General features: G+C 61.5%; 2 protein-coding genes across 2 annotated transcripts; both read right to left on the bottom strand.

Moving 5' to 3' along the window:
* Positions 1-704: 704 nt before the first annotated feature.
* Positions 705-9,954, bottom strand: KLF16 (KLF transcription factor 16). Its single transcript, XM_055430744.2, has 2 exons — positions 9,294-9,954; positions 705-1,342 (listed from the first exon to the last, which is right to left on the bottom strand). Exons 1-2 carry the CDS (start codon positions 9,748-9,750, stop codon positions 1,041-1,043), a joined length of 759 nt encoding a protein of 252 aa, XP_055286719.1. The 5' UTR covers positions 9,751-9,954; the 3' UTR covers positions 705-1,040.
* Positions 9,955-18,015: 8,061 nt separating this feature from the next.
* Positions 18,016-25,732, bottom strand: ABHD17A (abhydrolase domain containing 17A, depalmitoylase). Its single transcript, XM_055430029.2, has 5 exons — positions 25,585-25,732; positions 21,605-22,141; positions 20,970-21,164; positions 18,591-18,770; positions 18,016-18,492 (listed from the first exon to the last, which is right to left on the bottom strand). The coding sequence occupies exons 2-5, from the start codon at positions 21,934-21,936 to the stop codon at positions 18,267-18,269; spliced, it is 933 nt and encodes a 310-aa protein (XP_055286004.1). The 5' UTR covers positions 21,937-22,141; positions 25,585-25,732; the 3' UTR covers positions 18,016-18,266.
* Positions 25,733-26,026: the final 294 nt, after the last annotated feature.

The following is a 26,026-nucleotide window of genomic DNA, read 5'->3' as shown; positions in this document are numbered from 1 at the left end:
TGCTGGGAAGGGTCCATTTGGCCCAAAGGCTGTTCTGGTCCAAATAGGAGGGACTGATTGTCACATGATGCTGCTCAAGGCCAGTGTCGGGGACTCTTCCCCTGCAGGAAGGAGGCCGGCAATGGCGCCAGCTTCTCCCAGTCTCTCACTCACACACTCGCACAACCACCCAACCAGGGGCAGTGCAGCCCCCACTCCAGCAGACAGAGGACAATAAATAAGCCTGCATTTACTCTTATCCCGTGATATCCACCCCCACAAGTGAGTCTAATTGCTCTTTGGAAGAACCCCCATTTCTCTCCCTCCCTACCCCAAGTCTCAGAAGCAAAATCAGGACCCCTTGTAGAGACCCTACCACTTCCCCCACCTCCACCCCACCCCAGAGGAGGCTGGGGAGCTGAGGGGCCCCTCCCTTGGGCAGTGGGCCAGAGCCTGTGGACACCTGAGATTGAGTACCCGAATGGGGGCGGCCAGGCCGCACCCTGTTTCCCTGAACATCTCCAATGGCTTTCGATGGGGTGAAGGGCTCCCGGGCGGGGTATGGGGGGACAAGAGGCAGCCCACGCGGTAACCCCTAGTTCACCTATGGCTCTGCACACTTCATCCCAACCTGGAGAGAGGGGCCTGGGGGCCAGGTCTGAACGCTGGTTAAGGGGTGCCTATCCCCCCACCTTCCCCCAAGGCCCACATGCCACCCAAAGCAGGAAGGTGGCGAGGGAGAAGGGATGCCTTCTGGCCCCCCACCTAGGGTCCCTGTTCAACAGCTGGGAAGAGTTAACATCATGGCTATATACAGACACGGGGCCATGCTCCTCCCGGAGAGCGACCTCCAAGGCCCAAATGACCCCGGTCCAGTCTCAGGCCCCCTCCTGGTTTTCTCGAGGGGGCAGGGGCAACTCGGGGGGCCTTTAGGGGGACACTGGAAGGGGCCGGTCTGGCAGTCAGTCCGAGCCCCACCAGGGCCCGGGACAGCAGGCGGGTTGCTGGTTCTCCATGCCCAGGCCCAGCGGGGGTGCACTCAGGGCGGCTGGAACAGGGCTCTACAGGCCAGCTGGGGCCGGGCTGGGCACTGGGCTGGGCGCAGGGCTGCCCGCCAGGCTGCAGGGCAGCGAGTCGCTGGGCGAGGTGCTGCGGGCGCCCTGGCGCCGGAGAAGTTCCGGGCGGAAGCCGGGGTGGCGGCGTGCGTGCTTGGTCAGGTGGTCGCTGCGGGTGAAGCGCTTGGAGCAGAGCGGGCAGGGGAAGCGCTTCTCGCCGGTGTGCGTCCGGTGGTGGCGGGCCAGCTCGTCAGAGCGTGCGAACTTCTTGTCGCATCCCGGCCAGTCACAAGCAAAGGGGCGCTCACCTGCGTGGAGGACAGACAGTGGTCAGTGTGTGGGGGGAGAGAGGGCCGTCCCATCAGATCTCAAAGGGTGCTGGTCATTTGTCTCACACCCTCCTCCCCCGCAAAACTTGTTCCAGAGGCTGAATTCTGGGTGTGAATTTAAAACGCGTAAATGTATAAAGAAAATGACCCCAACTCATTTCCCAAACCCTGTGAATATCCCGTCTATTTCCTACGACTAATGGTAATTACTAGCTTTCCCAGGTGGCGCCAGTGAAAGAATCCGCCTGCGAATGCAGAAGACAGTTCGATCCCTGGGTCGGCAAGATTCCCCTTGGAGGACATAGCAACCCACTCCAGTATTCTTGTCTGAAGAATCCCATGGACAGAGGAGCCTGGTGAGCTACAGTCCATGGGGTCTCAAAGACTCGACACGACTGAAGCGACTGAGCACAATGGTAATTACAGACTGCGAGCAGCTGCCACGAGTTGAAAGGAAAACCTAGAGACCCGGTTCTCCCAGGCCTGTCCACCTACCCCTACCCCCAAGACGGCGTCATCTCGGTGACATGTGTCTCCCAATGTACTTGCCACACACGTGCCCGCTCCGATCTTAAGGCAACAGTTACTGCTGTCCCGCCCCCGCGAAACTCCCTCTACCTTTCCTGTGGGGCATTCCGAGGGCTCCCAGGTGCTGGCGATCCCAGCTAAGCCCCTTCCTCTGGGAAATGACCACCAGGGGCGCTGGTGCCGGGCATCATCTGGGCGGTTTCCCGGGCCTGACGCCACCACTGACCCTTGTGGCCCTCTACGAGCAGAGGAACATGTGAAGGGACACCCCCAACCCCGGGCCGCGCTAGCCGGGTGGGAAGGGTCAGAAGGCGCGGCGGGGACTGGCCCTGGGTCCTGGCGCGGGAAGAGGCGGAGCCCGAGGCAGCCCAGGACTTGTCCCGCCCCCGCAGAGCAGAAGGCTAGGGGAGGGGCGGGCCGCCACCGGCAACTTCCTCCGCAGACCCCTCCCACCGCCAGGCCGGCCTCGCCCATCCTGCCCCGGCGGCCGCCGCCATCCCCGCCCGCCCATCCCCTCTCCTCAACCGTGTATCGTCAGCGTGTCCCCAGCCAACTCGGGGGGACCCCCGCCACGCCCGTCCTAGGGGCGGTGAGCTCCCCAGAGTTTGCACTCTCCGGGACCCAGCGCGGCGGGGTTCTTGGGACCCTGGAACCCCCCAGACGTTGTGTGCCCAATGCGCAGGGGTTTTGCGGGCTGTGTTGGGGGAAATAGATGCGGACATGTGGGCAGGGTCTCCCCTCGCGGCACAGAATGGAATCCAGAAGAGGAAGGGGGGACGCCAGCTGGGGGACAAGAAGGGGGGAGCCACAGTGGGGTTAGGGAGGCCCACACCGGGCCCTGGGGACTTTGGTGACCCAGGCTGACCCTGCCTCAGAGAACACGCCCACCGCTGGGGGGAGGTGGCGAGGGAGACAGACTTGAAGGGTGTCCTCTGCCAGGGATCAGAGAAGCGCTCTGATGGGGGAATACAAAGATGACCAGGAGCCAGCGGCAGGGGCCATGGGACAGAGCCGCAGCCGTAGGGGAGGGCTGGAATTTCAGGGTGACCCAGTGACATCTCCGCTCTGGAAGCAAGGCCTGCCTAGGCAGAAAGGCCAGGAGTGAGGAACCGCAGAGGGGCACCGGTAGACCAGAGAGGCTCCTACTATCACTCGCGGCCCAGGAGGCCCAGTAAAACCTCCCCTCCCCCCATCCTTCCTCCTGGCCAGACTCGGGACACCCCCAGCACAGCACAAAAGGGTTCCAGTAGAACCCCTCCCCAAAAGATTTCTTGTGGAATACCTGTCGGTTATGCTTGCAGCTGGGGGAGGTTAGACCCCAGGAAGCTGCGAACCCAGCAGTGCTGGTGCCACCTCCCTGGGGGAGGCGAGTTACGGGCCACAAGAGCAACTGTCCCCAAGACCACAGGTGGCCCCAAATCCCCAAGGCTGTCCCCCACCACCACTCGCCTCCCCTGGAACAATCCAGAGGGCAAAGTCCGCAGCAGCTGGGGGAGGGGTCGGGGCGGGGACCTCCTCAACGGAATCACGGGGCTCAAAACAGTGCGGGAAAGGACCCCCCACCCTACTTGGAACGGACAGGTCCCGAGGGCCGAAGTCTGGGGGAGGGGGAATCTGGCTATGGGGGCGGGGCTGCTGGCTTCCAGGCAGACAGTGACGGGAGGGGGGGGGAGGGACGCCCCTCCGTGGAGCATGCGGCCCTGTCGCCATCTTGCGAGGCGCAGGCGGGGAGGAGCGGAGGGGCTGGAGGGGGCAGGTGGTGCCGGTGGCGGGGAAGAGGGCCCTCCCGCCCGGGTTGGCTCACTTCCCCATTTAGGGCAACGGGGTTGGTTCCGCCTCCCACCCTGCCCTCCTCTTCCCTCCCTCCCTCCCTCCGCCCCGCAGCTCTCCTTCGCCACCACCCGCAGGTTGCAAGAGCGGTGCCGAGGCCCGTAGGGGCCGAACGCACGCAGCCGCCGGGAACACAGCTGCCGCACGTAGCTCGGCGGCGGCAAGGACAGCCGCAGGCCCAGCCGGCCCTGCTCACGTGGTCCCTCTCCCGCCGGGGCCTTGGGTCGCCCCGCCGGCTGGACGCCTGCCAGCCCCGCCTCACGCCGGGCTGCCCGGGAGTGCGGCGCACGTGCACACGTGGGTGGCCGTCCCGGAGCTCAGGCTTCCCGCCCCCACAACGTTAGGCGAATGCCTGCAGGATGCCATGTCCTGCCACCCCCTCAGCCCACTGGCGGGGGTGCAAAGGGAGGTGGGGGGTGGGCGTGTTGTAATATTCGGAAGCTCCGTGCCTGGCTACACCTGGCCTGCCGCTTGTCTCTAGAGTGTACCTGGGCGCTGGAGAAGGATGCGGTGGGCGGGGCTGCGGTGGACGACCCTCTGGCTTGGGCTGGGCTTTGGGGTGAACTCAGGACAGCCAGAAAATGAAGGCCAGGAGGTCCGGGCGACCGGGCGACCGTGCGCTAGGCCTGGCTCAGCCTGTTCCGCCTTTTAAGAGGGCGTGGGGTGGGGCCGGGAAGCCAGTGCCCCACCTCCCCGGGCTGGGGGCCAAGGGTCCGACAGCTAACCTTCTCCTTGACCTCCGGAGGTCATCTCTAATCTAAGGAGGGGAAGGTGCAGCCCACAGCCAACCTTTGCACAAATGCCCACCTGCCAGGTGGACAGCACCGGGGGCGGGGCTCAGGTAAGGCAGCATCCCAGGACAGCTGGAGAAGGCTGGGGCTGCAGCAGGTGGCAGGGTGGGGGGCCGGAAGCAGGGAAGCTTTCCAAAGGAGATGGGGTTGAACAGGCCACAAAGAACCCAAAGGGCAGTACAGAGATGCAGCCAAAAGAATGGAAAATTAATGGTGAAGTCTGGAGAGCCGGGCCCACGGACCCTGTGCGCTGGCCATCCTGAAGGCTTTACAAGGACCAGCAGGCGTGAGGATCCACTCTGTGATCTTAAGTACCCCCCAGATGTTACCCCCTTCCCCCAAACCCAAGACTTCCCGCCTCCCTCCCTCTCTCCCAGTCCCCACTCCTCCTACAGGTTTTCCATCTCAATTGCTCTGCCTGTTGCACCAAAAGCTTATTAGGCCGAGATCTCCCAGGTTCTCACCTTCCCAGGTGGTACCTGGCAGCAGATCCCATCAGAGCCCCCTTCAAACAAAATATCTCCACACCTCCCTGTCTCCAGGCCCTAGCTCTAGCTTGGACTGGTGCGGGCCGGAGCCACCCGCTCAGTGCTCTGCTCTTGGGCTCAGGGTGGAGGCTGAAGTCTTTACCGCAGCCTAGCTGCTCCTCACACCCCTGATTCCTGCTGCCTGGAACCTCTGCCCCTTCCTCCATCCCATGTCTGCTCTATCCTTCAGAGCACACTCTCCTGGCGTACCCCGTCCACTGTCTCCGTTCTCAGCTTTCCTATGCTGGAGCTGAGTCTCTCCTGGATGTGATCTGTGCCCCCAGCCAACACTAAGTCTGAGGGCGCAAGCCTGCCCCGCCCCCGACCCCGAGGGTGCAGTGATACACATGTGCAGAGTCTACAGGGCCCGAGTAGACACAATGACGCTGGAGTGACTGGCTCCAGCAGCAGCTAACCAGCTGCCTAGTGTGCTGGTGCATCATCTGGTTTACCCCCAACCCCCAGGTAGGAGCCACCCCACCCCCCACCCCTGTTAGTTAAAAGGCAGGTCCCCTGCTGCCTCACACCCTGCCTTCCTCCCTGGGAAACCAGGCAGCCCTGGCTTTGCCACACCCCCCACCCAGACTGGCATCTTCAGCGTGGGGGCTGGTGGCCCTCTCAGTGCCTAGGGCTGAGGGGTCACGGCCCCCTCAGGCTCCTAGAGCATGTATGTTCTGGAGCCCTGCTGTTCTGGAAATAGGACTGGGCAAGGGTGGCTCCCTCCCTCTCCGGGAGGCTGGCTCCTCAGGCTGGTATCATGTGCCCCCTCCCAGGCCATCTGGGCCACCTTTATCAGGGAGCCTGGGTGGGTGGTGGTTATCGCCCCCACAATGTTGGGGCACCCTCTCCACCCCAAAAAAATGTTGGTGCATCCGCCCCCAGCTGGGGGTACAGACACTGCGGGGCCAGTCCCTGCTGCTCACTGCACTGCTGCCAAGAGGAGGGGGCTAGATGGAGAGGCAGCCCTGGGCACTCGCATGCCCCACCCCACCTCGGCACTGCCACACTCTGGTCCCCCAGATAAGCCAATAGTCTCCTGAGCCCCACCTGGCCCTAGGGGCACTCATGGCTCTGCAAGGAGTAGAGGTGGGGTCTGCCTCCATACATAGCCCCCATGTCTGCTGCTGCCTCAGTTTCCCCATCTGCTTCCCCTCCTGTTCAGCAAAAAAATACCCCAAGCTGCACCCCCACCCGCCTCGGTCAGCACACAGGGGTTCCCCTAGCCACCTCTTGTCCCCAGTGTCACGGGGCTTCCCTCTGCCTCCCACACCACAGCCTCGTTCCTCAACCCCTCTCCTGGACCCTAATCCCGTCCTCATAAACGGATTTTCCTCTGCAAAGCCGGCCAGTTTCCCCGCCCACCCCCACCCTGCCCTGGGGATTAACCAGACTGCTCACCTGCCCCCTCCCCACCTTCCACCAGAGCCTCTAGCCTCCCAGTCCAACCCCCTGGGCCCCTGCCCCCAACCCCTGCAGCCACGGTGCTGCCCTTCTCCTGAGACACGCCCTTCCAGGCTGCAGTCAACCCACAGCATCCGCCGGAGAAGCTGCTTCCTCCAGGAAGGCTTCATCTCCATCACCACTGCTGTCCCCGCCACCCACAAACGTTCCAGGGGTCCCGGGGGACAGGGATTGGGTCATCCCCACAGTGCCCCTCCCACACACAATCAACGCTCTGCTACTCTTTCTCAGGCGTAACCAGACAGGGGTCTCAACAGGAGAGATCCCGCAAGCCCCAGGGGACACTGTGTGCTGTCTGAGGACATCTGTTATTGTCACAACTAAAGGTGCCCCAGGTGGGGGCCAGGGAGGCTGCTCAACACCCTACAGCAGCCAGGATGCCGGACAGAGAAGACCCGGTCTAGGAGTGAGCAGTGCCAAAGACTAACAGTCCCCCCAACTCCAGATCTGAGCTCCTTGTGGGGAGGGGCCTGAGCCCCCCAGGAGGTGCTGGGCGTTGGGGGCTCTGGGGCAGGAAAACAGTGGGAGATGAGGGAGGTGGGAAGAGCAAGGAGTAGACTGCCAGCTCGCCTCCGCCCCCGCCCCACCTCCCTCCCTCTCCATCTCGGTATCCATGGCAACCGCGTCAACATCTCCTGCAGCTTCCAAGTCTTTCCCTGCCCCACGCGGGAAGCAGGGGAGCTCATTGTAGGCCAGGGACTGCAGGCCAAATGCAGGGGACAGCAGCCATCCCTGCTCCCAGCTGCTTCCATGCAGCTGTGTGGCCCCGAAGAAGACCCCATCACCCCTCCACATCTCCCCACCCAACCCTCTGTGCCAAATGGAGCAGAGACAATGATGGCTCCTGCTGGGCCTGCTTGCTCATCTGTAAAATGGGGCCAGACCAGGAAGGGAGTTCTCTCTACAGAGACAAGAGCTGCTGTCAGGCAGTGATGGGTGAGACAGGACCCCTCCCAAAGACCGTTGGGGCACACTGGCTCCTGAAGCGGACAGCCAGCATCTAATTAAGGCTGCTCATCAGATCTGTCCCCCGGCTTGCCCCTGGCTGTGGGCAACACCACTCTATCGTACAGACCTAAGACAGGCATGACTTCCCCACCCCTGGGGGCTGGAAAAGCCAAGAGGCCTTGATACAGAGGCTTTTGGTAAGGTAAGAGTCTGGTGGTCCTGAGTGCCAGAAAGATGCTGCATTAGCCATCATTAAGCACGAAGGTACTCCAAAGCATCCAAAACAGGAGCCAAGGGAGCCTGGGTGCAGGACTTTGTAGGACTTTGCCTCTCAGTACCTCGGTGCCCACCAGTGCCCAGGAGTTATTATCAAGGGAGCAAGGAATGGAGGAATGGCTCCCTGCCCTCCCCCACCCATCACTGGAACACCCCGACTCGGTCTCCTGGGTCTCAGTTTCTCTTTAAAGCCAGGGATGGCAATACTGACATACACACAGGCACTGGACAAGGAGTCCTTTCTCCTTCACGGGTGTAGGGGGCACTCAACACTGCCTAGGGACTCATGGAAGTCCTTAAAATCCCAGCAAACCCTGGGGAGGTGTCCCTGGGGAGCCACAGTGGGAGGTGGCCTGCCCTAAAACCAAGGCACCAGGGGGTCTGAGCCACTTTCAGGGGTCACACCATCCGTGTCTCTGCCACAATTCCAGGGCCAGCCCCACCTCGGCCCTCCATGTGTCCCTACAACGGGAGCATGTCCACCGAGCCATGTCCATGTGCGCTGACGTGACCCACGTAAGGACCCTCAGGAGAAGGCGGTCAGAGGGCCCTTTATACAGACTAAAAACCCACCAAGAAGAGGAGGTCTTGTGCTATAAAGTGTCAGAACCACCGAGTCCAAGCCCACACCCACCCAGCTTCCCTGCCCTTCCCAACCGAAGGATCACCTCCAATGCTCAACCTCAGGCTGGTAACCACCAACACCTGGCCCCCAGCCTAAGAAAAAATTCTCAGGGTTGAAGGTGGGACTTCATAGGGAGAACTGGGAGGAACTGCAAGAGGAAAAAGAGGGGGGTGCCCGAGTGAAAGGGTGGCCAGAGCCCCTGCCGCCGGGCTGCGCTGTGAGACGTGACAGTATCGCCGAGCCCTCCCCCGCCACCAAGCCTTCTCGGCTCCCGGAGCAGGTGGGAGGGATCCAGTACGTTGGGAAACGGGGGGATAACGTGACGCCCTCAGGGATCCCCCTCCTCCCGAGGCTCAAGTCTTAACCCGCACTCCCAGCCCCGCCTTCCGCCTTATTGAAACACAGCAAAAGGACAGAGAAAACGTGCCGGGCATCCCCCAACCTCGCCGAGCACCAGGCGCTCGGCCGCTCGCCGGGGTGAATCCTCGCGGCCACCTCGGAGGCAGCGCCACGGTGCCTGCTGCCTTTCTACAGATAAGGAAACCAAGGTAGGGGAGGGGACGAGAACCTCAGAACTGAGCGCTTCGACCACGCTGCCCACCGCGCCCATCCGAAACCAACGGAAAACAAAAGAGAAACCAGGCCGAGGGCGAAGGGGACTACCCGGGAGCCCCGATCCCGCCCGCGGACCCCGCAGCAACCCGCACCCGGCGAGCTCCAGCGGCTGCCTCCACGCCCGCCATCCGCTCGCCGCCCGACCGCGTGGCCGCCACGCCCCCCGCGCGCGCCCCACCCACCGAGGCCCCGCCCTCCTGGCCGGCGCGGCGGCTGCCCGGGCGCGCCCCCCTCCCCGCCCCCGACGCGCCACGCAGTTTCGGGGTCCCAGCGGGGGAGGGGGCGCGGGAGGCTGCCCCTGCGCGGGTCCGCCTCGCGATCGGGCTCACCTGTGTGCGTCCGCAGGTGCGACTTGAGGTGGGAGGACTTGTAGTACGCCTTAGCGCAGCCCGGGAAGGGACAGCGGTGGCTCTTGGCGGCGGCGGGCGCGGCGCCGGGGGCGCGGCCAGAGGACGGGGACGAGGCGGCCGAAGAAGAGGAGGCGGGCGAGGCGCCCCCCGGAGCGGCGCTGGGCCCACCGCGCAGGTCGGCCAGGATGCTGGCGGCCAGCAGGTGGGGTGCGGCGGCGGCGGCGCCGGGGCCTGGGCCTAGGACAGCGGGGGCCGGCGGCGGAGGCCCAGGGGGTCCGGGCGGGGCGGCCTCGCGGCGCGGCGCGCGCACATCCAGGCCGGTGGCTGGGCCCGCGCCCTCGGGGCCCGGCCGCCCGCGGTGCACCACGGCACCCGAGGAGATGGCCATGAGCACGTCGGCGGCGAAGTAATCCACGCACGCCACGGCTGCCGACATGCCAAGCAGGGGAGGGCGGCGCGGCCGAGCGGGCGGAGCGGAGGCGGCAGGAGCGGCGCCCGTCCGGCCGGTGGTGGCTGCTCAAGTGCGGGAGGAGGAGGAGGAGGCCGGCGCGCGCCGCCGCCGCCGCCGCCCGCGCTCTGCCCGCCCCGCCCCGCCTGACGCGCCCTGACGCACCGGAGCCCGCGGGGGCGGCCGCGGCCCGCCCCGCCCGGAGGACGCCCCCTCGGGGCGCGCTGCCACGCCCCCCGCCCGGCGCGCCCTCCACCACCCTGCCCTCTGCGCGAGGCCTCCGGGGGCGGATCCCGGGCCGAAGGAACCGCCCCCTGTCGCGCCCACTCTGGCTCCGCAGTACGCCCTCCTCCCTCCCCGAGCGCGCCTTCTCCACGCCGGGCAGCAGGCTGAGGAGCCAGCCCCCTCTGGCGCGCCTTTCCCTCAGTAGCTCCCTCCTGTCCGTCCCCAGAGCACCCCCTCCTCACGCCAGGAAGCTCCGCCCCGTCCCTGGTAGGGTCCCGCCTCCGGAGCGAGCCCCGCCCCATCCCGGCACGCCCCTCCTTCCTTGGGTGGGCCCGCCCCCTAGGGCGAGCCCTTCCCTGCTTGAGGCGCGCCCCGCCTCCTCGCGGGCTCGCCCACCGCGCGCTAGAGCGCGCGGCCGGCGGAGGCCCGCCCCTTCCCCGGACGCTTCCACCCGGTCCGGGGCGCGCCCCAGGTCGGGATGGGGGAGGGGTCCTATCCCCACGTGGCCCGGTGGGGGTGCGGAAGCGACCAGCTCCGCCCCCCGACCACGTGCGCGACCCTTCCCCCTCTCTTCTTCCCCAGCTTGTGGCCCTGCTGGGCCGCACGCCGTTGCGTTTCCTCGCCCTCTCTTATGGGGGACCCCATCGCCCTTCTCGTAGACCCGCAGCTAGACAGGGGAGGGAGGAACTCCTCTCCTGGCTGTGTCGAGCGAGCTTACGCTCGTTTCTCTTTTTGAGCCCCATTTGGGAGTTAGGAAGACCGCCGTCACAAAGGGCGGGCAGGGTTCGGGGTGCTTTGGGGAGAAAGAGTGGCCCAGCCTTTTCAGAATACGGGGGTTGGGAACTTCGCTCCCCGGCGCCGGCCTGGGATCTTTGGGGCGCGAACAGGGAACGTGGTACCTCGCTCCCGAGGACGTCCAGGCTAAACTGTTTAACTTTGTAGTAACGCGGGAAAGCAGACGCCCGGGGTCCGCCTAACCCGCAGGTCTGAAGCAGCAGGCGGCGGAAGTAGGGCGTGGGGGTGGTCCCCTCCATTTCAGCCACGCCCCCGCCCTTTCCTAGGCTGGCCATGGGACGTTGCAGTGGCCGAAGCGACCTCCAGGGGGCCTTCCGCCACGGCTTCCAGTCTTCTCAGTGACCCACCCAGGTCTGGGTGTGGACAGCAGCCGGGGACTCGCCCGACCCCCCTCCCAGGGCAGTATTCTCACACCCTCTCCATCTGTAGCACCCCGTCTCCCTCGCCCTGTGGCTTATATAGCCTGGCTCAGACCCTTGTCCCCAGGCCTGTTGCTGTCCCTCGGGTCCATCTGGTTTAAGCCTGACCATCCTTGGTGGCGCCTCCCTCTCTGAGAGGAAGAGAGGCGTGCTAGAGCTTTGACTTCAGGCTGCAGAGACACTCAGCCCTTTCCTCTAGCAGAGAAGCCCACTCAGGACAACCACTGTCCAGGTGAGCACCCAATGGGCACTGGTGGTCAGCATTCCTGCTGGCCTGCGCCTCCCATGCCTTTGAAATTCAAGCTGGGTGGACCACTTGGGCAGGCATTCACCCTCCCCCATCTCCACAGCCCTCCAGGGCCTCAGCACCCCAGCCCACAGGTGGTCCCCAGGCCCTGAGCCCAGCTTCTCCCATGTCCAGGTAAGGCAGGAAGTGCTCTGCAGGCTGCCCCATGGGCCCCAGCTCACCCCAGCATGTGGGGAAGAAGCAGGACAAGAAGGAGGCAGGGACCCTTTGTCAGTTCCTTCCAGTGGTGTTTATTGGGCCCAGAGCAACATCACCCCCTGTGACCTTGCCAGGGGCCCAGAGTCTAGGGCAAGGCAACTGGGACTCAAACCTGACACGTGGAGGGGCTGGGGGAGTATCCCAGAGCTGGCTTCACCTGGGGCCTGCTGTTCAAGGGGGCACCCAGAGGAAAGTGGGGCAATAACTGAGGGGGGTCTTCTCCCCATGGGCAAGGTGGGGGGTGGAGCCTGTCAGGGCAGTGGTCAGCACTGCCATCCTGGCAGGCCTCGTGGCCCTGGACAAGCCTCAAATGTGCACCCACTCCCAGGGAGAATCAGGGTCTTGGAGCTGTGGTTTTCATCTACCAGCCACCCTGCAGGCAGGAGACCCCAGCGGGGCCCACTCTCGACTCACAGTGTTTCTATTCACACTCTGGGCCCAGGGGAATGTGAGTGTCCCGTGGAGCCTGATGACCCTCCTGACTGTGTGCTCATTTCCACCTTAAGTTCTGTCACTCCGTCCTCACTAATACCCTTCAAGAGTTGTCAGCCCCATTTCATAGATGAAGAAGTCAAGGCTGGGAGAGGATCCAGAAGTGGCCTGGAGCGGCTGCCTGTGCACAGAGCTAAGAGGCAGCGGACCGTCAGTCCTGTCTTTCTCCAGACCTCAGTTTGCTGATCTATAAACGGGGGTCCATCTCAAGCCTTCCCTTCTGGGACCAAGGGGTTCACAGGGGTCTCTCACCAGACCATGGGCCCCACAGAACCATGCTGCACAGGCGGCAGACAGAGGAAGTTACAGAAGGGGAGGAGAAGGCAACATACAGGGGGTCCCTGACAGGTCAGGGTCAGAATCAAGGCTGCTGTACAGATGTGTATGTGTGTGTGTATGTATAGACATGCTGGAAGGGGGATAGTTTTTTTTTTAACTGTGAAGTCTTTATTTTTTTTTAATTAGGGTACAGTTGCTTTACAATGGTGTGTTAGTTTCTGCTGTACAAGGAAGTGAATCAGCCATATGTATACACATATCCCCTCCCTCTTGGGTCTCCCTCCCACCCAAGCCTTTACTTTTTAATAGTACTTTCTCTATAGTTCAAGCTTTTTAATCCATGTGTATCTATTACTTCCATTTTTTGTTTTGATTTTTGGCTGTACCCCACAGCATGTGGGATCTTAGTTCATCAACCAGGGATCAAACCCATGCCTAATCACTGGACCAGCAGCAAAGTCCCCCCAGAAATATTCTTAAGGAAACAAGTATGTCTGTGTATGGCTGCACTGTTGTAATGGGAGAAAAGGAGAATGGACAGATGAACTTGAGTGCTGGTCACTGCATCATGGAGCATGTGGCCATGGGGGCCCAGGACACAGACAGGGTCAGCCACAAGCTCCAGCTCACTGGAAGTCACGTGCCCCCTCACACTGTGAACTCTTGGTGTTTCCACCTGTCTCAGCAGCCTGTTGGTGCAGTGGCCTCTGCCAGCCTGTCCACAGTGGTCACCTCTGCAGGGGCCAGGAGACACAAGAAAAGCAAGGGGACATGGCAGGGAATAGGGGTAGGGGTCCATCTTCTCAGAGCGGCACACTGGGCAGGCAGATGCACCCATTTCTGCCACCTGCCTGGCACCAGGTGTGTGTGTATGTGACCTTCAGCCTCTCCGTGTGGGTCCTTCTTATGTTTCTCAAAGGACCAAAGCCCCCATCCCTCCTGGAGATGAGGTTGCTGTACTTTGATGAGTGTTTTTTTTTTTTAAAGATTCATGTCCATTTTGCCTCGTCTATAACCCATCCGTGTTTATTTCTAACATGTCAGATTATTCACTGCAGTCCGAGGGGTCGTCATACAAAGGAGGAGGTGCAGTGGGCCTCTGGCCAGGCCTAGACAGGCAGTGGGCATGTGGCTGTCTTCCCCCATGGGAGGTGCCAGGCCCCTCTCCCAGCTGCAGCGAGAGACCCAGGGCCCCCATATCCCTTCTCTAGGAGGCAGGAGGGAATGGGATCTGGCCTGCAGGATCAGGGCTCCTTCTCATCCGCCACTCCTCGCTGGCCCGGGATCCTCCCTGAAAAGCATCCACTCCTAGAGTGCCTTTCAGATGGGCAATTGCAATGGGTGTCACCCGTGGGTCTGGCCTCCCCATGACCTTCTGATGGAGGGGGCAAGCCCTCTTCTGTAACGTGGCAGGTTGGGTAGCACTGCTAGGCTTTGGAGAGTACCCAGCCCAGCTCCTCCCAGCTGTGACCGTGACCGCAGCCAGGTCCGTCCACCTTGCCAGTGCATGCTGTGGACACAGACATGGCTCTGACCTGTGTCCCCAGCCCTGGTGTCTGGCAGCACAGAGCTCGCTGTCTAGTTGGGGCATGCCTGTGTCCTGAGACCGTCTTGAGCAGCAGAGAGTCTAGGCCTGAACCCTAGAGCTGCTTCTCTGGGCAGCTTGGCCTGAGCCATCTCCCCCCAAGTGGGGACAGCAACCCCAGCAGCCCAGTGTTGTTGACGTGAAGATCCCCTTGTCACACGGCAGGAGCTTCAAAACTTAAGAAAGGGGGACCCCGACATTAGGCTGGCACCCCCACCTCATGGAATTCCACGGTTAACAGGCTGACCCTGCACCCTGACCATGAACCAGACAGACAAGTGCCTGCCTGGGGGAACACCCAGGCCTCAGATGGGGGTGCAGGGGGCCTTGAGAGGTGGCACCCACCCCAAGGTCCCTGCTTGTCAACCACAGCCACAAGGGGCTGAGGACACTTAACTCCCCCCAACTCTTCTGGAACCTCTGAGGCCCCCAGTTCACATGGAGAACCAGAGGAGGCGGTTCCCACCAGCTCAGTCTGACTGACAGGTGGTCAGTGAAGCAGGGTCGCCAGAGGAAGGGAGGGGAAGATGGATGGTTGGCCCTTGGGGGCTGGGACTCCAGGGCCCACAGGAAGTCCAGTAGGGGCTCCTCAGGGTGAGGGGCCTGTGCACAACCCAGATCCCACCCTCGAGAACCCCACAGCCCCTGGGCAGGCTGTATCCCCTGGGGTCTCTGGGTGTCAGGGCATACCCAGGCGCTAACAGAGCGCCAGAAACCTGCTTCTGGGACCCAGGGGCCAGGTGTCAGGTGAGGTGTGGCAGGCCAGGTGTTGAGGGGAGGACCTGAGGTTCTGGGGAGCCGTGGCGCCTGCTCACCAGGGGGAGAACGCTGCCACTTGTGAACACATGTGTCCTGGGAAATCCACAAAATGGAGAACCGAAAGTTGGCCCCTGTCCCAGGCGGCCTGGCCCATGGGCCGTACCAACTTAAAGGAAGAGGGGAGCATCGTGGAAGCTACCACTGGCATCCTCCCCATCGAGGCCCCTCTGTGGTTCCCCAGAGGCCACAGAGTGAGCCCCTCAGAGGTACCCACTGCAGAAGGGCAGAGCCCACAGTCAAGGCCAGACTGAGGAGCCCCTGGCCTTAGCTTATCCCTTCTGTTCACTGGGCAGGCATGCAGGGGTGTGGGGCTCCTGACAAAAGCTGCTGCCTCAAGCAAGGTCAGCACTGGGGTGCAGGGGAGGCCCTAAAGTCTTAAGTTTTCAGAACCCTTTCTAACAGAACTAGCATTACACAAAAGGCGTGCAAACCATTGACTACTTCTTAGACAGTTTTCTCTTGACTTTCCTGAGGGGACATGGGGCCTCTGGACACCCAGTAGAGAAGTCAGCAGGGTTCAGGCTAGCTGGGATGATATGGTCTAGAAACAGACCCCTAGGCACGGAGAGTTCTCCTGTGGTCAAGGCTAAAACGTGGGCTTTAGTCGGCAAAGAATGGCTTTTTTGGGGAAATGAAATTGGGGACAAACGATTTGGGGAAAAGCAGTTTGGATTCCTATCTCACTCCTTCCCAGAAGTCGGTTCTAGAATTAGATAAAAAATTTAAACGCATATTTAAAAAACAAATTATTATATTTACAGAAGAAAACGTCAATGTTTTATAATCTTGGAGTAGGGAAGATATCTCTGAGCATAATTTGAAATGTAGAAGCCATAATTGATAAATTAATGACTGATAACGATTTTAAATGCCTGGCAAAAATAAAATTAATAAACACAAAAAAATCCACATACAATCCAAGTCAAACCCAATGACAAGTTGGAAAAGGTATTTTTTTTTCTTCACAGTGGGATAATTTTCTTAAATCTGTTCCTAGCAAACAGTAACACCAAGAACCCAATAGAAAAATGGACAAAGAATGTGAAATACAAATGGCGTTTAAATATCTACTGTTTAAAATAGTTTCCAGTTTCAAAATGACCATATTAGTGATAGAAATGATCAACATAAAAAAATAAGCCTGACAGAAGCACTGAGATGTTTGATTATATTTCTAGAAAACACAAATGAAGCTACAATGAAATACTATTTTAAGAGATCATATGCCCATTTATAGATCTATGGAAAGCCCTTCTGCAGTAGGGAATTCAGTTTCCAGGAATACCCATACTTAGGAAGAGAAGTGTATGAGGATACTGGACCTAGCATTGCCTGTTACAGACTTGGGAAAAACAACAAATATCACCCAAAAACTAACAGGAAGAATAAATTAGAGTGCTAATAAAATATAGTGCAGCCATTAGAAGAACTGAATCCAATCTATGTAGGGGTAACTGAACATTCTCCAAGCCATGATGGTAACAGGATCACATTTCTGTATAAACTCTTTGGCTACACATGCACTTTCTCTATTGACACCTAAGAAACTGCTTGTCTGTGCCGCCGCGGACGGGAACACTGGAGGTCAGGGGTGGGAAGAGCAGAGAGTTATCACCCAACACTCTTATACTCTTAAGTTTTTACTCTGTGCCTGAAAACATTTCTGTTCAACCGTAAGCCGTCGCTTTGGACTTGCTGCACAGCGGAGCCCCAGCCCTCGGGGAACTTGCATTCTGATGGGGTGAAAAGCCGGCGGGCTCTCTGACAGGGGCAGCAGCGGCGGTCAGTGGCAGCACAAGGCAGGATGATCAAGGTAGGGGCTTGCGGAAGGAATACTGCAGCTGACGGTCGAAGAATCGGACGTGCTGGGAGGGATCGGTAAAGACACGGCTACTTAGGTCACCAGGACCAGCCAGTACAAAGGAGGCTCTCTGCTCCCGGGAGTACACACCCACGCTCAGTTTTGCTCCCAGACGTCCTGGATTATCAAACGGGAACCTAGATTCCCAGCGGGAGGGCCCGGGGACTCGGGAGGGACAAGCCTGGGCACCGTCCTCGGTCGGGGACCGCAGGACCAGGGCTCCCGCCGGGCCGATCTCGCGTGCCCGGGGCCACTCTCGGTTCTCCCAGCACCCCAGGCCCGAAGCCCAGTTGAGAGCCACAGAAAGCGCTGACACACACCCGCCGGCGTCGGCCAGCCCGCTGGGCGCGGCCCCACGGCCGGGACGGCGGCAAGGGCAGGGCCGGCCGCCGGGCTGCAGCCACTTACCAGCCAGGCCGTGGCCTCCACGCGCTCCACGCCTGCCACCGCAGCCAAGCGCGCGCCACCCCACTTCCGCTTCCGCTTCCGCTCGGCATCATCCCCGCCCCCAGTCTGAGACACCGCCCCCTTTAAAGGGGCCACGGACCTCGAGGGGACTAGGCGGAAGCAGCGGTGGCCCCCGGCCTCGCTACTGCCTGGTGTCGGGCACACGGAGCTGCCGCACGACTTCGGCGTGGACAACAGGTTGCCAGTCTCTGACGCCTTCCGCGCTCTAGAGCGCCTCCCTTAGAGGTCGCAGAGCCTGGCGTTCTGCCAGGGTAGACCTAGGCCGTCCCTGTCTTTAAGGGCATCCCCCGCGGAGTACTGAGCACAGACCAAGGTCCGGAGGTGTGCTGCGGAAGTGCTCCTCGTGACCCCATTCCTGGGGAGGCCGCACGGGGCCTCGGACCTGCCACTTCCTTCCACTGGACCCAAGCGTGCAAGACTCTTCTTGGCCCTCTCCGCATGGGGGAGCTAACCCTAACCCTGCGATGTCTACCACACGGGTACGGAAGGGTGCCTGTCTCGCTGAGGGTCTAGAGCAGTCCCAGCCTAAACCCGCGGCGGCCACTTCCACCCCCAGGGTTGTCTTGCGGACAAGGAGCCAACCACCTTCCCCAGGCGTGCCCTCGGAGCACGCAGGGTCCTGGATTCGAATGCTGTCGCCCCTCCATCACCACCTAGGCAACCGACAGCCTCAAGGACCGGACTCTGACCAGGCATCTGCAGTTGTGAACTCCCCTGGGGGGTTGGGGACAAAGCCTGGTCCCCTCGTCATGGGCTCGCTGAGCCACATGGAGAGCACGCACAAGCCAAGAAAAGGAGAGGAACCTTAAAATTTTAAATATTTAATTTGTTTTCACGTTTTTCCTTCGTTTTGCTTCCAAAAGGAAAGGTGCGCATAGCTCCGTCACCTGTACATTGTCCACGGCCCAGGGGCCGGAGCAGGTCCCGACCCCTGCCGGCCGGCTGCCTCTAGGGCATGGGGCGCCCGAGGATTCACATGCAGCCCCCGGGGCCGGGGCAGGGTCCGGGCGCCGCCTTATTGCTGAGGTCCCGGCACGGCTCGGGCCGGCCACTAGGCTAGGCGCGCTGGCTGGGTAGCTCCTGGGAGATGAAGCGGCGCAGGCGCTCCAGATACTGGCTGTAGAGCTCGATGTCGTTGTGCCCGGCGCCTTCCACCCACAGAGGCTCCACGGCCTTGGGGCAGCGCTCGTAGAGCGCCAACCCGTGAGAGAAGTCGATCACCTCGTCTTCCGTGCCGTGGATGATGAGCACCGGCGACGTGATCTTTGACACCTTCTCGATGCTGCGGGGCGGGGCACGTTAGGCCTCCGCGCCCCGCCCCTCCAAGGTCCCGCCCCGCCCCCGCCCCGCCCCCGCTTCCCCACCCCCCGCCCCGCTCACTTGGGGAACGCATCAAAGCAGTAGGTCTTCTTGGTGTCGGGGAAGGCGACGCGCATGCCCGAGGTGAGCGGCGAGTGCAGCACTACCGCGGCGCACTCGTAGCGCGAGGCCAGGTCCACAGTGGGCACCGTGCCGATGCTCTGCCCGTACAGGACGATGCTGTCCGGGCTGATGCCGTACCTGGCGGCGGTAGGGGCAGGATCAGCAGCGAAGAACTCACACACCCCTCCCACTGCCTGCCCTCCATTCTCTGCGCAGGCTCCAGGAAATATGATAGGGACATGGGACCCTCCCCTACCTGCCAGCACCGAGGGGGTTGGCTCAGCAGGGGAGGCAGGATCCCTAGGTGTGAGAACTGATTGCCCGCAGCCCAGACCTTCAGTTTCGGTAGTATCTACTTGGTCACACCTGGGCAGTACACCTGTGAAAGCCCTATCAGCGCTGTGGTTCCTGGAGGCAGGTCCCTGGGGCTTCTCCTGCTTCTTCTGGTCACCCAGCCCTCCCGATCCATACACACACTAGACCAGGGCCACATGCAGAACCTGCTTGGGGCCTTCCTGCCGCTGCAGTTCGGAATTTGATAGCCCTTCCTGGTCCCACTGCAAGGGGGCGTGTCTTCCAGTCACCCTCACCCACTCCCTTGGTCTTGGGGAATGAAGACGGTCCTGCCCAGTTATCTCAGCCAGTATGCAGCCCCTCAGGTGCTTAGTAAAATGTGGGTGAGCAGGAACAGTGGCCCCTAAGGGGAGTGAGTGGTCAATACTTCCTTCCTTGGGCACCTTTCCTACATAGTGGTCAGGTCCTATGCCCCTTCCCCCCGACTCCACACAGACCTCCCGGAGCACCACCTCGGCGCAGTTCTTCCCTGACCACTCAAGGACCCACTCACCACCCTCCCAGTATAGGAGGTCTCCATGGCCTTCCCTCCACACACCCCCAGCTGTGATCTCAAAGGGGGTGCCCCTCTTCCAAATGCACTCAGGCACCTGGGCAACCAGGGGTCATCAGCACCTGTCCCTGCCCTCTGGCCCCAACCCCAGGCCTTGGGGATGCCACGCTTATGCCAAGCCCCCTTAGCCACTCCACCCCAGTCTGCTTCCTGGTTTGCCAGGAGCACCGCTGTGCTGAGCACCAGCCCGGTCCTATCACCCAGCTCCGGGCAGGACTCCCAGCTGCACCTGGCTGTCTCCACCTGGACAAACGCAGCAGATGCCGGATTCCACAGCTTTTCCAGCCCTTCCTTACCCTGCACCACTGCTTGGGCCCATGCCTCCCGCCCTCCTAATGATTCTCAATTGTTGGGGCTGAGGGACAAAGTTGCTGGAGGTCAATGCTGGCAGCAGGACAGATGGACAGATGACAGAGCTCAGAATCATCACCCTTCGGCAGGGCATGATTCTGCTAGCAACCCCCAGCCAACGGGGACAGGTTGAGGCAGCTGAGTGTGTAACACCTGCACCAGGCCACCCAGCATGAGTCCCCAGTACCACAGAGGTGCCAGGGGACCCTGCTCCCAGGGCCTGCATCAAGGACTCCTGATGCATCGCTACAACAACCAGAGCCCCGCCTCCCCAGGGCAGGCTGGCTGTGGGCCCTACAGGAGCTGGTCGCACCAGTTGGCTAGGCAGGGCCGAGGTCAGGCCGCCCTGGGCAGGCAGAGGGCACCGCCTCCGGGAGGCTGGGGGTCAGGTGCTCCCTCCAGGGCAGCATGTGGCACCAGGCCACAGGTTGTGTGTGCTGGCTCTGAGACTGAGCCACCATGCTTCAGTGAGCAAGCATGGCGTGGAAGGGGGCTGCCAGGACCTGGATGATAAGGGCGGTGGGCTCCAGGGGCAGAGGCGTAGACCAGACCACAGGGACACTGTCTGAGTTAAGCCAGCAACTGTGCTGGGGAGGCCCCAGCCTCTGCTAGCTGACCTCCCAAAGGGGCTGTGCTGGGAACTAAGCTGTCTGACAACACCTCCAGGCCCAGAGACCCTCCCCAGAATGAAGCCAAGCTCCACAAGGGGTCTGGCCCCTCCCCACCCCTCAAGTGCTCCCTTAGGCGTGGGGATCTCTGAGTCCTTTCACACCACCCTCACACACCACGTGCCAGGCCCAGGAAGAGGCCTGGGTCCTCTGCCTAACTAATCCCACCAGGCAGAGGGAGGCCCTCAGCAGGGGCAGGCCCTGTCCCTCCCTGCTCCTCCCCGACTGGGGCTCCCAGGAGGAGATCACTCCAAGGAGGGCGGAGGGCCCCATCCAGCCTCCCTGCACACCAAGCAGACAGAACGCGGGTCAGGCTTCACCCTGCAGCCCCCCACCTGGGCTTTTTCCCACGGGGTCCAGTCACCTGTGAGAAGATGAGCACCCCTGCCCCTCCTTACAGCCTGGGCTCACCTGGTGCGCAGGGCCTGCCAGGCAGCATCAATGTCAGCATAGAGGTTCTTCTCGGAGGGTTTGCCGGAGCTCACGCCGTAACCAGAGTAGTCGTAGGAGAAGATGTTGCAGTTGATGCGCGTGCCCAGGCCGATGTAGAAGCTGCTCATCTGGCCCAGGTCCACTGCGTTGCCGTGTGAGAAGAGAACTGTGTACCTGGTGAGGCGGGGAAGCACAAGTCAGAGATGATGGAGGGAGGGAGCTGGCGCCCTTACAAAAGGAGCAGAGGATTGGTTCTGCTCACTGGGACTTAAGCCAGGATAGACAGTGAAGCCTCAGGCTCCCCATCATCCAGGGGAAACTGACCCAGGGCATTTGAACACTGAGACCCAGAGGCAGGAGGCTCCCAGAGAGGGCCCGCAAGAGGCTGCATGTGAAAGGACCCCAAGCAGTTTCTCAGTAGCGTGGGCAGATCTCATCTGCTGCTCTTTGGCAAGAAGAATCTCTGGGGCACCTGCCCCCCCAAATGGGCTTTTGCTGGCTCTGGCCCTCTGGTGATCTCCATGGGCCACAATGAGAGGCTGACAACAGAGCATATCTGGGGCCCCCATCCCAGTTGGCCCCTCCACCATAGGGGTCGTGTCTGCATGGCTCACCTGGCACCAGGCACACAGCGCACGTACATGCAGGAGATGCGGTTGCCCCGGCTGCTCTTGGTCAGGAAGACCTCGATGGTGTCCAGCTCGCGCTGGCTGTACTGGAAGTCGGCGCGCTCCATCAGGTGGAGTTTCCAGCGCCCAGGGGTGCCAGCCAAGGCCCGCAGGTTCCCTGAGGGGGCAGCCCCAGCCCCACCAGGCCCGGGCTCAGGCTCAGGCACCAGCGAGTAGGTGGGCTCCGGAGGCAGGAAGGCGAGCTTAGCGGCAATGCGGCCGGGGCAGGGCGGGCAACAGAAGAGGCAGCAAAGCTCGGTCACTGACAGGCCGTTCATGGCGGGTGCTGGGTGCCGGGGCGGGCCTCACCCGGCAGGGGAGGGCTGGGGGTGCTCGGAGACGCGGGCAGGGGACAGGGCGACCCCCGGCCACCGCCCCAGACAAGAGCCCCGTTAGGAGGCCGTGGCCCAGCCCCATCGCGGTCCAAGCTGAGCCCTCAGGAGCCTCGCAGCCTCGCGTCTCCGTGTGGCACAGAGGGGAAGCCTGTAGGGGGACAGCATGAACAGGGGTTCCCCTGGGGCTCCTACAGGTCCAAAGCCCTGTGCCTTCCCCTCTGCCCAATCTCCACAGCTCCACCCACGGCCCCATGGCCTGGCCTGCCCTCCCTGGGGCACCAGGGCCTCCCAAGTGACCCTGGTGGGACCCAACCAGCCCCCTGCCTGCTACCACACTTCCTCAACCTGCAGGTGAGTCTTGCCATTTAACCCCATTCATCAGTCCAGTCTCTGCCTGCAGGCCGTGCTGGGTGATCAGCACCCTGGCTACCCAACTCTCCCCAATACTGCCCCTGCCTCAGGTCCAGGGAGACCGGAACCCCCAGACCTCTGTCCACACAGCCGGCCCAGACTCTCCTCCACCCCCTCCCATCTGCCACCCCCTCCCATCTGCCACCCCCAGGTGACACAGCTCAGCCAAGGGAGGACAGACTGCTGACCACAGGGACCCAGGAGCATGCTCCCAGGGCCTGTGATGTCCGGAGACAGGAGCCCAGGCAGAGGAAATACAACAAACAAAGGCTCTGGGAACAAAAGCAGGATACATCTCCAGGCTGGGAAGGCCCAAGGAGCCGGGACAATGGCTCTCTCCTGTGCTTGGGGCCAGGCCCCAGTGGGGGTTGGGGTCCAGAGGAGCCTGGGGCACCTTCCCCTGCTCTGCCAACTTAGGTGGTCTGTGGCCTCGGGGAAGTCATTTAGCCTCCCTGGGCCTCAGTTTACACTTCCATCAGTATAGACACCACAAAGGTCACAAAGAGAGTAAATGGGGGAAAGAGGTGGGACAGGCAGGGCTCAGGACTGGCACAGAATGTCCTGAATGCAATCTCGAGCAGACTACAGCTGAGCTGCGAAAGCAACTACACTCAAATACGCACGGAGCTGCCAACAGAGAGGCCAGAAGAAAACGCAGAGGTTTGAGAAAAACCTACTCACTCACTACGTTGTCCTTACAGCCTGGAGCGAGGGAGAGACACATGTTTACAGTCACTGTTGGCAGCAGAGCACCTGAGCCTATTCTGTTTCCCACCACAGCATTTGAAAACCACTGGGCCAGGGTCACACAGATACAGAGCAGGTTGGTGCAGTCCAAGGCCCAGAAACACACCTGCCCTCTGCAGACCTGTGATCTGCAGACCTGAGGCTGGGGCTGCAGAAAGCTACATGTCATAGTCATTTGGATCAGGGGCACATGGAGGGGTGTGGGAGAGGGAGGCAGGGACACAGACGGCCTCCAGGAGCCCCCAGACTCCCAGGTGGGATACTGGTGTTACGTTCAAGTATGTTCAGAAGGGAGAGTCTATCACATTGGTTCTCAGACCAAGGTAAATTTGCACTCTGGGGACACTGGCCAACCACTGGAGAGACACCTATGGCTGTCATGACTTGGGGGGGTTACTACTGGCATTGAGTAGGTGGAACCCAGGGATGCTGCTCAACAAGACACCGAGCCCAGGACACACTCCCCAGAGTGTCAATCAAACTGAGGCTGCTCCAACATAGTCTCAGAGATGTCCTGGCCCCAACAGGTTGACATTCCACTGGTGCTTTGATGGCGTGGCGGGTCTAGAGTTTGGGCAGCAAGGCGAGGCTGGTTTTGAGAGGGAGGCCAGGCTGAGAGCCAGTGGGCAGGCAGGAGGCCCCTGGAGACCCGAGGATGAACAGGCACCCCAAGATGGACAAGGACCCGCTGATCAAGCCAGAAACCAGGATGCCATCCTTGACACCTCCCTGCACCTTCAGACATGCCCATCACAGGGCTTGCTGACTGCCTCTCTCCCTCTCACCACCACCTGGGGCACACACAGTCTCCTTCCTCGCTGGTTTCCCCCCACCGTTGATCACTGCCACCCTGTTCCAAGCCGTTCTGCCCTCTGCAGCCAAAAGATCTTTTCACAACACAAATCTACCAGCCACTGGGCTGTTCCAGGGGTCCCACTATTTTTATGATGGAGCTCAAATCCCTCACCACCATCTCTGCAGCCTCCCTTGCTCATCACTAACCCACTCTCCCCAGATGAACCACACTGTCCTCTCCTGCCTCAAGAGTTGCAGCCCAAGCAGTTCCCCTAATCGCACGGCCTGAGCTCCCTGTCCCATCCACCCTTCACATCTCCCAGAGCCCTTCCAAACAAGTTAGTCCCTTCCCCACAGGCTCTAGGCTCCAGATCTGACCCCATAGCTTGTACGTATAAATTCAGCGTTCACCCCCCAACCTCCAACCAAAGAGAAATTCCATGAGGGCAGGACCACCACCGGTTCTCACTCAATCAACACTGGCTGAATGAACAGATGAAGGACCCCGGGGGAAAGGGGGGCTCTACAGTCTGCCATGCCTGACACAGAGCAGGTACAGTGTCTTCTCAGGTCTCCCAGACCTGGGACCTCCCGCGGTCTTACACGGATATCAACGAGGGTGCCAGATATCAATGAGTGTGCCGGGCCTCAAACTGCAGAGCACACCTAGATGCCTCACTCACTGGGCAGGCACTCCCAGCACTCAGAGCCCAGCGATTCTGTCCACAAGCACATATCCAGCACCCCGCTGCCAGGCCTAGTGTGGGCTGCTGGTATCATGAGGACCAACAAGGAGCCAGGCAGTTACAACTTTCCAAGACAACCTAAATATGGACAACTGTGACCACACCTCTCCCAGTCAGTCTGAAAGGCGCCTGCAAAGTGCCTGGTGACAGGGACCAGGACAGCGGGGAGAGGATACTCAAACCCCATAGGTGACAGCGGGTTCCAGGAACTAGGGGTCCTGGACTAGACAGACACTGGGAGGAACAGTGAGCAGAGCGGTCCTGGAGAGAGCTGGGTCAGGCCCCACCCGTAAATCCAGCTGCAGAATTTGGGGGAAATTCATCCTGGGGGAAACGGAGAGACTAAGGAGTAGGGGTCTGGGGTGGAGCCCATGGGTTAGGGGCTGTGGATGGTGCCCTGGTAGCAGCCTGCAGATGGGACTGGAGCAGAGGCTGGGAAGCCTGTCCAGGTGTCCAAGCCGGACGCAGGACGCCTGCGAAAGGGCAAAGGTGTCTTGGAGACGTTTAGGAAGCAAGGCTCGGCTCCGGCTGCTGTGGCGGGCGGGGGCGTCTGGCTGGGGCATTTGTTCGGGGCCGGGGGTCAGAGTCCGCGGCTCGGACAGCGCACTCCTCGAAGGCGGGGCCGCGTCCCCGGGAGAGTGAGCGCATATCCCACGTCGGAGGACTGAATGGACTGCGGACGGAGCTCTGCCAGAGTCGGAGACGCTGTCCCGCGGTCCCGGGCCCTGATCAGTGGTCCTCCACCCGGGACCGCGGCCGCCCCGGGAGTGCGGGGTCTCAGGGACGTCCGGCCGTCCTCGCGGCCCGGCCCGGCTCTCCAAACGGCCGCGGGAGGCACGGAGACCGCGGGAGGCACTCAGAGCCGCCACGCCAGCCCCTGCTTGACACTCACCGCCGCGGCCCGCGCCCCCCGGCCCCGGGGCCGCGCTCCATGGCTCCCGGCCGCCCGCCCGTGCGCCCGTCAATCCCTCGGCGCCCGGGTCTCCTGCGCCTCCACCGCCGCCGCTCCCCCGCGGGCGGAAGTGAGCCTCACTCCCGCCACCGCCCCGGAAGTGACGTAAAGGTGTGCGTGGGGGCCGGAGGGGCCGGGGGGTGGGACCGGGAGCCGACGCTGAGCGCGTCCGGGGGCGGGGTTAACTCTCATGGTGGGCGGGGAACTTATGGTGGGCGGGGCGATTGAGTGGGCAGGGGCCGAGATTCAGATTCCAATCAAGGTTTCTGGGAGTGGAGACTCGTAACCGTTCACTCAATCCTTCTCTCATTCCAGACCTAGGACTCTAGTGAGGAACTCTTCTGGTATCAAAATTTACAGGGTGCCAAAAAACTCAGTGGGG

Source organism: Moschus berezovskii, chromosome 8 (genome assembly GCF_049115385.1).
Source record: "Moschus berezovskii isolate FMDL1 chromosome 8, NW_MosBer_1.0, whole genome shotgun sequence".
In the NCBI taxonomy this organism is placed as follows: domain Eukaryota; kingdom Metazoa; phylum Chordata; class Mammalia; order Artiodactyla; family Moschidae; genus Moschus; species Moschus berezovskii.
Note: the sequence above shows the minus strand (reverse complement) of the source record. Positions and strands in the feature narration are given on the sequence as shown.